Below are 12903 nucleotides of genomic sequence, written 5' to 3'. Positions count from 1 at the left end.
TATATATATATATGTATATTAGGGGTGTGACGTTTCACAAAATTCACAGTTCGGTTCGATACGACACAGTGATATCACGGTTCGTTATGTTTTCGATGGGGGTGGGTTTGGGTAACTGCTTTCGTCGCAATGTTGGAAATATTTATGTTTTATACCATGAAGGCGAGCCAGTGGATATCACTAGAAAGTGAAATTAAAAGCAGAATGACGGAGCTTTCGGCATCTCATCGCATATTCTCTCAGAGACGACGAGAGATGAATCTACTTCAACATATGCTGATAATGGTATAAAGCTAACTGTTTTAATTTATTCCCTAAATATTTCTCTTGTGGCCCGTACATAGTAAAAAAAAATGAGAAGAAACATATTTGGTGTTAAACAGGTTGTTTTTGAAAGTCGGCGCTTTAAATAGTCTAAATAAAGCTTTTTATTTCATTGATTTGTATTGATGACTGCAGTGTTAATATTTTAATTATAGGCCTATAATTAATTGTATAATAGACCTGTTTTAAAATATATTTTTTAAAACATTTTAATTGAGGAGCAAATAGCCTTATCTTTTGTTATCCTCGCAGCGTGTCAGTAATACTGCGGTGCAAATTAATTGTAATTTTAATAATAAAGTAAAAATAAATATGCATTGCATATTAATGCATTGCAAATGCATTTAATTTAATAATAAAAGTAACTTCATAATAATAGGCCTAGTAAAAATAAGAATGTAACAAATCTACATTAATTGAAAATGCCAAATCCTCTTAATATTGCCAATAATTGATGTTTTTGACAATATCTCTGGCTATCGTCGATACAGAATCCTCGTCTTTCGACGCACCCCAGCATGGGGAGGTTATCGCGGGGCAGACAGCACGTTGCCTGTTATGTCATTTGGGCTGCCTTGTTGAGCACAGTGGCACTGAGAACATTATATTTCACACATTTTAAGCTCTTTTATTTTCCAAATGGAATAGGATTAATCCAACGAATCGTTCGGTTTGTAATGTGTACCGAACCGAAAGCCTCGTACCAAACGGTTTGATATGAATACGTGTATCGTTACACCCCTTATATATATATATTAGGGCTGTCCATTTAACGCATTAATAAGATTAATTAATAATTACGATGAAAAATAACGCATTAAAATTATTAACGCACTTGCCCCGTCCCAGACCTATGTGGGTCATCTGACATTTCATATAGATGACTGATGACAAATATGATGCAGGGCAATAACTCACTGCATGATGGAGCCTAGAGAACGTAGTTAGAGTATCCTTAAAATTCAAGATATGGGGTAAAAATGCCCCTGTTTGAGTTTTTGTCTTGTATTTTACATTATATAGTTGAGCAATAGCCTATCACAGGAGCAATAAGTGCAATATCACACGAGTGCAAATGTGATACTGATTTTATACAACAGTTCAATAAATAAGAAGTGAATAGTGTGTTATTTTAGACACAATGTTGTCTGTTTTGCTCAGTTTTGCCAATGAAAATATAAAGACAAAGCAGAACTGTTCGTCTCTGAGCAACACACAGCGGCATTTAATTTCTTAATGCACGTTTTGAATGAATTGGGTGAAGCGTCAGGCTCGTTGAGTTTGAAGTGGTGCTGCAGACCGGTTTAGAACATCAAAGTACCGCAAGAGCGATTCAAAAGCATGCAGAGTCGTCTGCTCTCTAATCGCTCTCACGGTACTTTGATGTCACACACCGATCGGTCTGATGGTGATGATCCACTTCAAGTCGAACAAGCCTAATGATTCAATGGACCATTCATAAAGAGAACCATTACTACACTCCTGAATGAATCAGCCGTTTGAACGAATCAAATGAATGACTCGATGACTTCATCATTAAGACATTTACCACCACCTACTGGTAGTTTTAGTTTCTTATTTAGAGTATCATTTCATCAAAGAAATAATTTCATATTTCCATAGTAATAATAATAATAATACAAATTATTAAAGGTATAGTTCACCCACCCAAAATTTTAAATGTTGTAGTCATTTACTCATTCTCATGGTCAAAAAGAGTAATACATTTTAATAAATAATAAATTTTATGTTGAATCAAACTAAATATTTCTTGCTGAAGCTACTTTTTATAATGTCCGTTTGATGCTTTACACAACAATGACTTTAAATGATCTTTTGGGAGTAATTTCTCAGCCAAATGTGATGTGCGATTAATTTGTATTAATATATTCATCTTTTTCCCATTTTCTCACATGCTATGCAGTATTACACTTTACCAATTATTTATGACACATATAAACTTTTCTCTGCTTCATTCAAAGATCCAAGATCAACATGGGAAACAAAGCCATGTCACATGATAGTGTCTTCGTGTCCGATTCGCCCTCATCAGAGACTCATGAGGGTCTGGGGGCATCCCAAGACAGCATTCATGGGAAAGTGAAATCTCTGCAGGTATTCCAGTCTGTTATGATTTATTAATATATTAATTGTGTTTTATGCCCATGTTTTATTATTATCATGATTCAGTTGTCAGAAATATTCAAATTTGTGTTATTTAATATCATCAAATGGATTTTGATATTGTCCTGTTCTGACTTTTTAAAAACTTTTTATTCAAAGTTATTCAAAATGCCCCAAATTCCAAAACCCCACACTGTTAAAAAAATAAATGTAAAAATAAATAAATAAATTTACATTTAAAATTAACTTGGCTGTGTAAAAAATAAGTATTTCTGGCTCTGTTTTGTGCCATTTTTATGGAAAGTGGCATCCGTGTGCTCAGATGGAGTGTATAAGTATCTGTTTTCTTTCCTGTCCTCTTTCTTTAATGAGTATTAGTGAAGGCACTGGATTTTGGTATAAAATTAGCAGGTCTAAGCCTCAAGACACAGAGCCTGAGATTTTCTCTCTTGATGTTTTGCCACCAGCACAATCTAGACAGCAGGGATCATTGTCAATGTCACTGATAGACAGAATAAAACAAAACAAAGGTGAACTAAAACAATGACCTTAAACAAATGTGTAATGTGATGTTCAGTAAGTTTATAAACCTTAAATGTATTTATGTGAGTATCAGTATTTAAAGTTGCCAGTGGATGCCCACAATATGTTTGTCTCACTTATGTCTTGGCATTGATTAAAGGCTACTTAGTGTAGCTTGATGCGGTTAGCGTATTACCCGTAGATATACCGGATAGGCACTTTGTCACTGAGCCAGACATGAGAGTAGCTCAGCAATGAAAGTTACCAGTCCATTAAGAGAGGAATCAGCCACTGTTTGAAAGAAGCAGATCATCTAAAAATAGCTGACAGAAATTCAGAATGAATTTCTCAGAGGTGTCTAAAAAGCATGGACTGGATATTTTCCTTTTTTTATAAAGGATATTTAACTCAAAAATGAAAATCCTGTTATCTTACATATACCATATACCAAATTTCTTTTTTTATATATGTTTTTGAAAAAAAGTATCTTATGCTCACCAAGGCTGCATTTATTTGATCAAAAATACAGTAAAAAATATCAATACTGTGCAATATTATTACAATTTAAAATAACTGATTTGTATCGTAATATATTTTAAAATGCAAGCTAAATTTTCTACAGCATTACTCCAGTCTTCAGTGTCACTTGATCCTCCAGAAATCATTCTAATATGCTGATTTGCTGCTCAAGATTTACTACTGGATACAGACATTTCTTATTATATCTGATTGTCTTCCATTTTCTTTTGATTTCTAAATATGAATAGTTTTATGGAAACCATTCTTTGATGAATTGAAAATTCAAATGAACATTTATTTGAAATAGAAATCTTTTGTAACTTTAACTTTACTGTATTTTTTTAACAATTTAATGCATCCTAGCAAAATAAAAGTATTATTTTATTTATTTTTTTTAAATATCATACTGAGCTCAAACTTGTAAACGGGAGTGTCTCATGTCAACACATTAATGTACAATATAGTAGGTAGTAGTAGTGTGTGATTAATCTGTTTGAACAGTTATCGATAGTTCACCTTTCTGTCCTGTCTGTAGCTGCAGCTGAAGCAGGCGATTCGTCTGGGCTCTCCGCCATCACTCCTGTGCGGGAGGAAAGGAGAAGACGCAGGGGCTCTTTCTGAAGATGATGGTCTTCCCTGCAGCACTGTGCTGGGCACACCTCCTCACACAGTACGCTTCTCCTCACTTATTACTTGCATCAGTATAGACTCTTGGATTTCTATAGCACAGATATAGCTGTGAGTCAATGAAACGTGAATGTGTCACGCAAACTTTTAAAATCAGACTGAAATGATCAGAAACCTTGTTAAAAATAAACGTTTGTGTCTAATGTTGAGATGCTTCAGAAGGATCTGCAGAGCTGTAGGTGCTACACACAAACAGAAACAGCACTAGGTTTGACAGCCTTTGACACGTTTTACTCTTATCATTAGTTGTATGGGTGTTTTGAAATAAAAATATCTATCCTACTTGCTTCAATATTAGCTTACTGTGACTGACTGGTTTCGATAAATATTCCCTGGGAAGGACGTTTTTTCACTGGGAAGGAAGTTGAGAGTTTTGAAAGTATGTTTTCATAGTAGAGCTTTTTTATATGAAAAGATGAAGGAATTTTGATTCCTGATGATTATGTCTTAAGGCCTTTACTTGCTCCCAGAATTTTTATAAGTGACGACACCCAAAAATAAAAATTCTGTCATCATTTACTCACCCTCATGTCATTCCAAACCTGAATGAATCTCTCTGTGAAACACAAAATAAGATATTTTGAAAAAATGTTGGTAACCAAACAGTTTTGGTTCCTATTGACTTCCATTATGTTTTTGATCATTCAATGGGAACCGAAACGTTATATACACTGAAAAATAATTTTTTACACATACATTTTGAAGCAGTTATCTCATAATCATGTTGTGCTTTCATCACCAAATAGAACCATATACAAAGTCAAGTAATCAGACACACTGTGATGAACGTGCTATGCATGCCTGGGTATTTTTGGCTCTGTGAAAAGCATGTAAGAGCCTCAGACATCACGGGGCATGATTGAAAAGACAGGAAGCTCCCTGCTGAGTTCTCTAACAGGATTAGTTGCCATGTCGTTCCCCTCGCTGTACCTGCCTCCCCTCGAATCTCTTCAGAGATGTACACAGTCCCTATCCTCACCTTCCCTTAACTTGAGCACAGCGAGACCAAAGCTGCTCTTTAATTTAGAAAATCTCAAATAGTGAGAGTGAGTTTTGAGATTCTAGTCCAGACTATCAAACAAGTGAAAATGTATTTCAGGTGAGAATATGACTGTGATATATATATCCAATCTTCTTGTAATCGGTAAGGTAAAATTATTTTGTTGATTTAGGAGTCATTTATTAAGAAAAACATGTTTTATGTCAAACATTCAAACAAAAAAAAATGATTGTAATATGTCTATTTATCTTTGCAGTCCCAGGATTTGACCCAGAGTTCCTTGAACATGGAGACTTCAGACAGTGAAGATGATCAGGTGACACAAGCACACATAAATCACACGCCACATATCAGAAATGCCTGAATGGTCTGTGGAAGGCTTGTGTTAAAGGGACAGTTCACCCAAAAATGATCATTCTGTACAGAAAGGATCTGAAATCTCTCAGGTTTCATTAAAAATACCTTAATTTGTGTCTAAAAGATGAATGAAAGTTATTGGTTTGGAATGACATGAGGGTGAGTGAATGATGAACAGTATGTTCATTTTTGGGTGAACTATCCCTTTAAGAGTGAGCACAATCGCATGCTTTGAATGGTGATGTCATGCATTTAAATGCAAATTAATTACAGCTGCATCTACATGTAGGCAAATTGTTTGTAGGCATTCGTGATCCAGCTAAACACACTAATGCAGTGTTCCCAACTCTGTTCCAGGAGGCACACCAACGGTACACATTTTAAGACTTTTCCTAATCAAACACACCTGAATCAACTCATCAGCTGGTTTGTTACAGTAGAGACTCCGAAACGGACGGGTCAAATAAGGGAGACATCCAGCATTAGAAACACACTTTTGTTTGTAGCTTGTCTTGTAGCTAACTCATTTTCAAATCAGTAGCTTGACTGTAGTTTAAATATTTTTGAATAACCTGTAGCTGGATTTTCTGAGAAATGGTGCAGAATTATTTGGTTGTGGGTATCACTTAATATTCATACATTTAAATATGTCTCTGTTTTGGACCACTGCAGATAATTTGAATCGAGCACCTCTGGGTGTGGATTCAGACTAGTAACATGTTTGGAATGTCCCCATGAAGTCCAGCGCTGAGAGATTCATATTAAGAGTGTACTTATCTACTGTTGTTTTATCTGCTAGTTTGGATCAAGTTGAACTTGCTCAGTTAAGTGTTGTGTCATCAGCGGTATTTACAGATACTGACATGTGTTCAGAACAAGTGCTTTCACAGTCAAAGGCCGTTTGAAACACAGACATTAGAGAGCAGGACACTGCTTGTATCCAGTAGAAAGTTACATTTGAATTTCAAATAAAAGTGAAACTAGTGTTCATTGAAAGGGCATTTCTACGACTCTGTGCACATGCATCTCACGCACGACACCATTGCCTATCCAAAACTGCTCTAAAACAATCTCAAACCACTAAAAAACATGCACTTTTGGATTTATCTTGTTGCCAGGGCTTAAAATAGCTATCATGTGTTTGTGTTATGCAATGCTTTGAGCTGGACCAGAGGAAGTTTTGAGAAACTGGGTTTCGGTGAGAAAAGTACTGTTGGATATTTTAAATGGGGATTCATTTTTGTTATACAGTAATGTTCAAAAGTTTGGGTTCAGATTTGTAATGTTTTTTTGTTTTTTTTTAAACAGTACTCTTATCCTCACCATGTCTCTATTTATTTGATCAATAATACAGAAAAAGGAGTAATATTGTGAAATATTATTGCAATTTAAAAGTGCAATTTTTAAAATAACTGTATTTTAAAATGTAACTTATTCCAGTCTTCAGTGTCACATGATCCTGCTGATTTGCTGCTCAAGAAACATTCATTATTATCAATATTCAAAACAGTTGTGCTGCTTAATATTTTTGTGAAAACCATGAAGTAATACAAAGACGAAAAGTAGAAAAAAACGAATATAAAGTTAAAACGAACCGCATTTATTTTAAATAGAACTCTAACATTATAAATGTCTTTAATCACCTTTGATCAATTGAATGCATCCTTTCTAATAAAAGTATTAATTTCAAATTTTAAAAAAATTATACTGAGCACAAACTTTTAAACAGTAGTGTAATGAGTGCAGTACACAGGTAACAGCTTAGGGACGATGAAACAAGAAAGGAAGCAAGTAAAGGATGAAGTTGATTTAAAAAAATTTGTTAAAGTGGATACAATTTTGGATTTTCCGTATTAAAGTTGATGTATTTATTGGCACCCTGATGTCTAGATATCATATCAGCATCGGCCATTAAAACCCATATTAGTTAATGACTAGTGAAATTTGACAGTGTTGTTGAATGCTGGCTATCTTTGACTGCAGGGGTTACGAGTGAAGTAGGCATGTGGTCTGAAAAGCATTCCAGCGGTTCACCCTCGCAGCCTGGCTGTCTGCTGGAAATGGGATATTCCAGAAATCTGGGTCAAAACAGCTGCCAAGCTGGACCTGAGCACAGCACAAACACACGGCTGTTGCGCTTAGAACTCATTCACACGGGTTCCTGACATACTGCACCATTAAAAGCATGTTAATGTGTGTTTTTTCACTTTCAAATGCGTTAATCTGAAGTTAAAGGGTTAGTTCACCCAAAAGTGAAAATTCTGTCATTAATTACTCACTCTCATGTCGTTCTAAACCTGTAAAACCTCCGTTCATCTTCGGAACACAAATTAAAATATTTTTGATGAATTCTGAGAGCTCTCTGACCTAGAGACCTGCACTCCTGCGGGAGTACCGTGGGACCCAACGCAACAGGGTGAGGCGCGGGACAACTCTTGATGGGCGAGTGCGGGTGCGGGCGGGAAGAGACTCGTGTGTGTGTGGGATGGGGAGAATAAAATGATTCACGGGACTCCCACAAAATAGAAATTATCTAAACATAAAGTGTCTAAAACATATAAATTGTTATTTATCTGTTGCACAAAAGCAAAAAGAACAACTAATATTAACATTAAAATGATTGACATGCGCAAGCTAGGCATAGTTTCGATTTATAAAACGTGTTTAAAGGGTTACGCAATGTAGCCAATCACAGACTCAGCTGTTGATTTCTGGAATGCAATGGCCAATCAGAGGTGATTAAGAATCTACTCACCGCAGTGCTGAAATTGCATGCTCACGAATCCTCTCATTTTAACACACGACGTGTAGACATTGTGAAAGATTCATTGTGCATACATTTATTGTGTTATAACAGAGTAGTCTGAGCCTCAGACGTCACGCCCACGGACCGTTGGCTAAACGTCTGATGCATATGGCACACAAAAGTGGAAACACTTCAGGAGTTTCGAAGTCGTCGTCGGATTGGTTGAATTATACAGGATTTCCGGTAGACGTGCATGTTGCGTTCTTTAACATTCCGCCTGGAAACAAAGATGCCGTGACGCCAAACCCTCTCACGAAAAAATAAAGCCATCATGTTTACAACTGTGATGACGAGCGCTTATCAGGATCAACTAAACGCTGGATTTCCAAAAGTATGTGAAATATTTCAAGTTCGCGGCATAGAATCTTTCAAATACGTCCGAGAGTGAGTGAGAGAGAGAGCCGTTAGTCTGAAGGTCTGGCTACGCGAGACTAGGGTTATGAGATCGCGATTAACTTAGATGTTAGCATTTAGTGATAATAAAGGAAGACAGAATCTTGCGGGAACGGGACGGATTTTTCACAGGTCTCTACTCTGACCCTCCATAGACAGCAATGTAATTACCATGAATCAAGGTCCAGAAACGTAGCAAGGAGATCGTTAAAATAATCCATGTGACATCAGGGGTTCAACCGTAATTTTTACGAAGCTACGAGAATACTTTTTGTACACAAAGTAAACAGAAATAACGACTTTATTCAACAATTCGTGTCATCCTGGTGCCATTTTGGAGAATATCCACTGAACATAAACAGCGTATGCTATTCTGTGTCAGCTGCGTCATGCGGATACGTTTTCTACGTTGTTTACACTTTGATTTGAACGAAAACAACATATCCGCGTGACGCAGCTGACAGAATAGCATGCACTGTATTCCAAAGATGAACGGAGGTCTTATGGGTTTAGAACGACATGGGGGTCAGTAATTAATGACAGAATTTGAATTTTTGGGTGAACTATCCCTTTAATGCTCACCTATTGATCGAAGCCTCTTTCTGCCACAGAATAAAAATGGTAATTGCAGCTTTTCTTGTATATCACAGTTCTGACTTCTATGTCTTGCAATTCTGAGAATTGCGCGAATAAAAATCAGGATTGTGAGACCAACTTAACTGCAAGAAAAACGTCAGAATTGCCAGATATACAGTAAACTTAGAATTTATAATAGTTTTCTCCGAATTCTAAGGTTACATCTTGCAATTCAGTATTTTGTTTCCTCTACAGAATAAATAATAAAAAAGTAATTGTGACTTTTTATCTCACCATTCTCACTTTTTTTTCTCGCAATTGCATGTTTATATCTCACAAATACAGATACAAACTCAGAAATGTACATATTGTGTGATTAAAAGTCGCCACTAACTTTTTTATTGTTTTAACGTGCGGAACATGGTGGAAACAAGCTTCCATACTTTTTAAGCTTCATGAATAATATTTAAGTTACAGTAGTAGGCAATAATTCCAGACACACATGGCAGCTTTATTTATGTAGCCACAAAATTGTTCCTTCAGTTGGAGAATTATTTAAATAATAAAAGTTTTAAAAGCAAGCATGACTTGGTATTAGAGATGCAGATTTGAGAAAAAACTGTGCTTATACAGCGGTAAGGACCAGCAGTCGCAACATTGCCAACATAACCTTCATTTGTTTCTGCTGGAGAGGCTTTTGTTTGCGTTTCATTCTGAAAGGAAATAGCTGAGGACAATCATCATAATTAGTCATGATGAGTCAGTGGGGGTGAAGGTGGCTGGGTATCTGTTTTTTTATTATGGTTCATGCTGTATGCACGAGTGACCTCGAACAAGAATTTATTCTGCTATCATGATGCCACTCTGGTTTTCTGGTGGTTAAGGGATGGAAGGAAATGCTTTGAGTACGACCGTCTATTTGAAACTGTAACCCAAATATGGAGGTTTTGGTGGGGAAGTGGTATGAAAGAATTTTAAGAGTACTGTTATTTGGAATTAAAGTTGTAAACAAATCTTATTGAACTTATTTAGATTCACTAACATCTGTCTTCCTTGTCCCCCTCCATCATATGAAGATGTCTTGTGAAGCTTCTTCGAGACCCGGCACCCCTCAGGGCTCCGTCCCCAGAGACTTCAGTTTGCCCGCCAGCTCCGTCTCCTGCTTAGACAGCTCAGCTGCCCGTCACCGCATCGCTGTCAAAGCCAACGCTTGTGCCAAGAGAAAGCCTGCCAGCGTAAGATTCTTCACATTATCCATTCATACACTTTAATTATCTATGGCGCCTCATCATATCAGGCCAACAAGCTGTTAGTGATGTTTTATTCTTGTTTAAGTTGTCTTTTTGAGCGTTACAGGAATCCAAAATGTAAAAAGATTCATCTTTTTGTGTTAGTGGCGTTGAACTGAGCTGTGTGCTTATTCGTGTTTAGAGGCAAATGTTGGACAAGAGAAGAGACCTGAGGGAAAGAGTGCTGCTCAGAGACACAGAGGACAAACTACGGATTATGGTCACAAGTATTGGAGAAGAACATAAAGGTTTGTCTATATTTACAATATAAAAAGTGGTAACCAGCTATTGTTACCTTAAAGCTATTTATTTTTGTTGGTATAAATTTATTAGTGCTGTCAAATGATTAATCACATCCAAAATTAAAGTATTTGTTTACATAATATATGTGTGTGTACTGTGTATATTTATTACGTATATATATAAATAGACACGCATACATGTATATATTTAAGAAAAATATGTTGTTTATATATAAATTCAATTATATATATATATATACTGTATATATATAAATACATGTAAATATTTTCTAAATATGTTTTGTATGTGTGTGTGTATTTATATATATATATTATATACACATAATAAATATACACAGTACACAAACATATTTTGTAAACAAAAACTTTTATTTTGGATGCGATTTAATCGCAATTAATCGTTTGACAGCACTAAAATTTATATATTTTGGCTGATCCAGCATCCAGTGATATTGTCATATTTATTTAATAATAATAATTTACTGGTTACATGTAATAATTAACTGGTTACATGTAATCTGGATAAAAAAATTTAAGTATTTCAAAATATAATCAGATTACAGTTACATTTTTATAGATTACGTTTACATTTTCACAATGAGAGTAAAGTAAATTATTCATAATTTGATAAAGCATGAAATATATTTGATTATCAGTTAGGTAAAATAGTAGTCAGAATACATCACCTTATGTGTGTAATCCAATAGATTATGTTAATAACTACAATTTCCATCATGCAATTTGTAATCAGTAATGTCAGTAATACTTTTATTCTGTAAAGATGCATTAAAAGGATCAAAAGTGACTTCAAATAAATGCAATGCTTTTGAACTTTCTGTTCATCAAAGACTCCTGAAAAATATTTCACAGTTTCCACAAAAATATTAAGCAGCACAACTGTTTTCAACAATGATAGTAATAATAAATGTTTCTTGAGCAGCAAATCAGCATGTCAGAATGATTTCTGAAGGATCATGTGACACTGAAGACTGGAGTAATGATGCTGAAAATTCAGCTTTACCATCACAGGAATAAATTACATTTTGAAATATATTAATATATACAGTACATAGAAAACAGTCATTTTATATTGTACTATTTCATTACATCATTTCAAAAATCTTACTGACCCCAAACTTTTGAATGGTAATTCAATAATTGTTGTTACTAGTTCAATAATTATTTTTCTATTGTTCAATTTGGTCTAGATTTGCCCGGAGAACAGGTGAATGATTCAGACCATGAGTCATTTGCTTCTGAAGAGGAGGAAGAGGAAGTGAGCGACTCCAGCCAGTGTCAAAGAACTTCTCCAACATCCTCCATCTCAGCTGGAGACATCTCTGAAGGAGACGAACATGTTCCTGGCGAGGATAACGTCCCCAAGTCTGAGGTCCCAGAATCCTCTTGGGAGAGTCCAGTAACACTTGAGCTGCAGTCCGATGACTTCCTGTTGGACACAGGATGTGAGGTCGTTCCTGAGGAGCAGGGGTCATTGCTGGAGGAAGTGTTGAGCTCCCTGAAGAGCCCTCTTGCGTCAGGACTAGCACTGGAGCATGAGAACATGCTTCTTCAGAGTGAGGTACAGCACATTCAATTACATTTTCAGGAAGAATGAAACACTGAGATATTCCATCTGCAAATTAGTTGGCATAATCGTAAAATAAGGTGTCTGAGACAAATGTGCAAATGTCCTTGAAATGTACTATTTGCATTCATGTTAGTTTTGGGAAAAAATTATACGATTTTCATCAAATGTTTAAATATAATGACTATTAAATAATCATGTGGTGTAATCATCGTGCGGTGTTTTTCTTAAATACATACCTTAAATACATTTACATATCTTAATCATTACTTTCAAATGATTAAAAAATATAAAAATAGTAATAGGTCTTTTTTGTTTTTTTTACAATTATCATAAATAATATATTCATAAATTTCATTGAGTTTTTTTTTTTTTTTTAAGTATTTTTACAACCCAAACAGACTTGGCCCTGTCATAATATATATATATATATATATATATATATATATATATATATA

At 35.3% G+C, this 12903-nt stretch overlaps 1 protein-coding gene across 4 annotated transcripts in view; it reads left to right on the top strand.

Annotated features, from left to right (window-relative positions):
* LOC107588352 (uncharacterized protein KIAA1211-like) overlaps positions 1–12903 on the top strand; it is a 51030-nt gene that overhangs the window by 27962 nt on the left and 10165 nt on the right. For 3 of the 4 annotated variants that reach the window (XM_016276422.1, XM_016276420.1, XM_016276423.1), the window contains 6 exons: positions 2307–2439; positions 4025–4159; positions 5433–5492; positions 10385–10543; positions 10740–10845; positions 12069–12439. In XM_016276422.1, coding sequence (XP_016131908.1) covers positions 2307–2439; positions 4025–4159; positions 5433–5492; positions 10385–10543; positions 10740–10845; positions 12069–12439 — 964 coding nt within the window. Of the gene's footprint in view, positions 1–2306; positions 2440–4024; positions 4160–5432; positions 5493–10384; positions 10544–10739; positions 10846–12068; positions 12445–12903 lie in introns of all 4 variants that reach the window. The other variant, XM_016276421.1, reaches the window with a different exon arrangement.

This window comes from Sinocyclocheilus grahami, unplaced genomic scaffold (assembly GCF_001515645.1).
Source record: "Sinocyclocheilus grahami isolate Dianchi unplaced genomic scaffold, SAMN03320097.WGS_v1.1 scaffold102.1, whole genome shotgun sequence".
Classification (NCBI taxonomy): domain Eukaryota; kingdom Metazoa; phylum Chordata; class Actinopteri; order Cypriniformes; family Cyprinidae; genus Sinocyclocheilus; species Sinocyclocheilus grahami.
The sequence above is the reverse complement of the archived record's forward strand: the minus strand, read 5'-3'. Positions and strand labels throughout refer to the sequence as shown.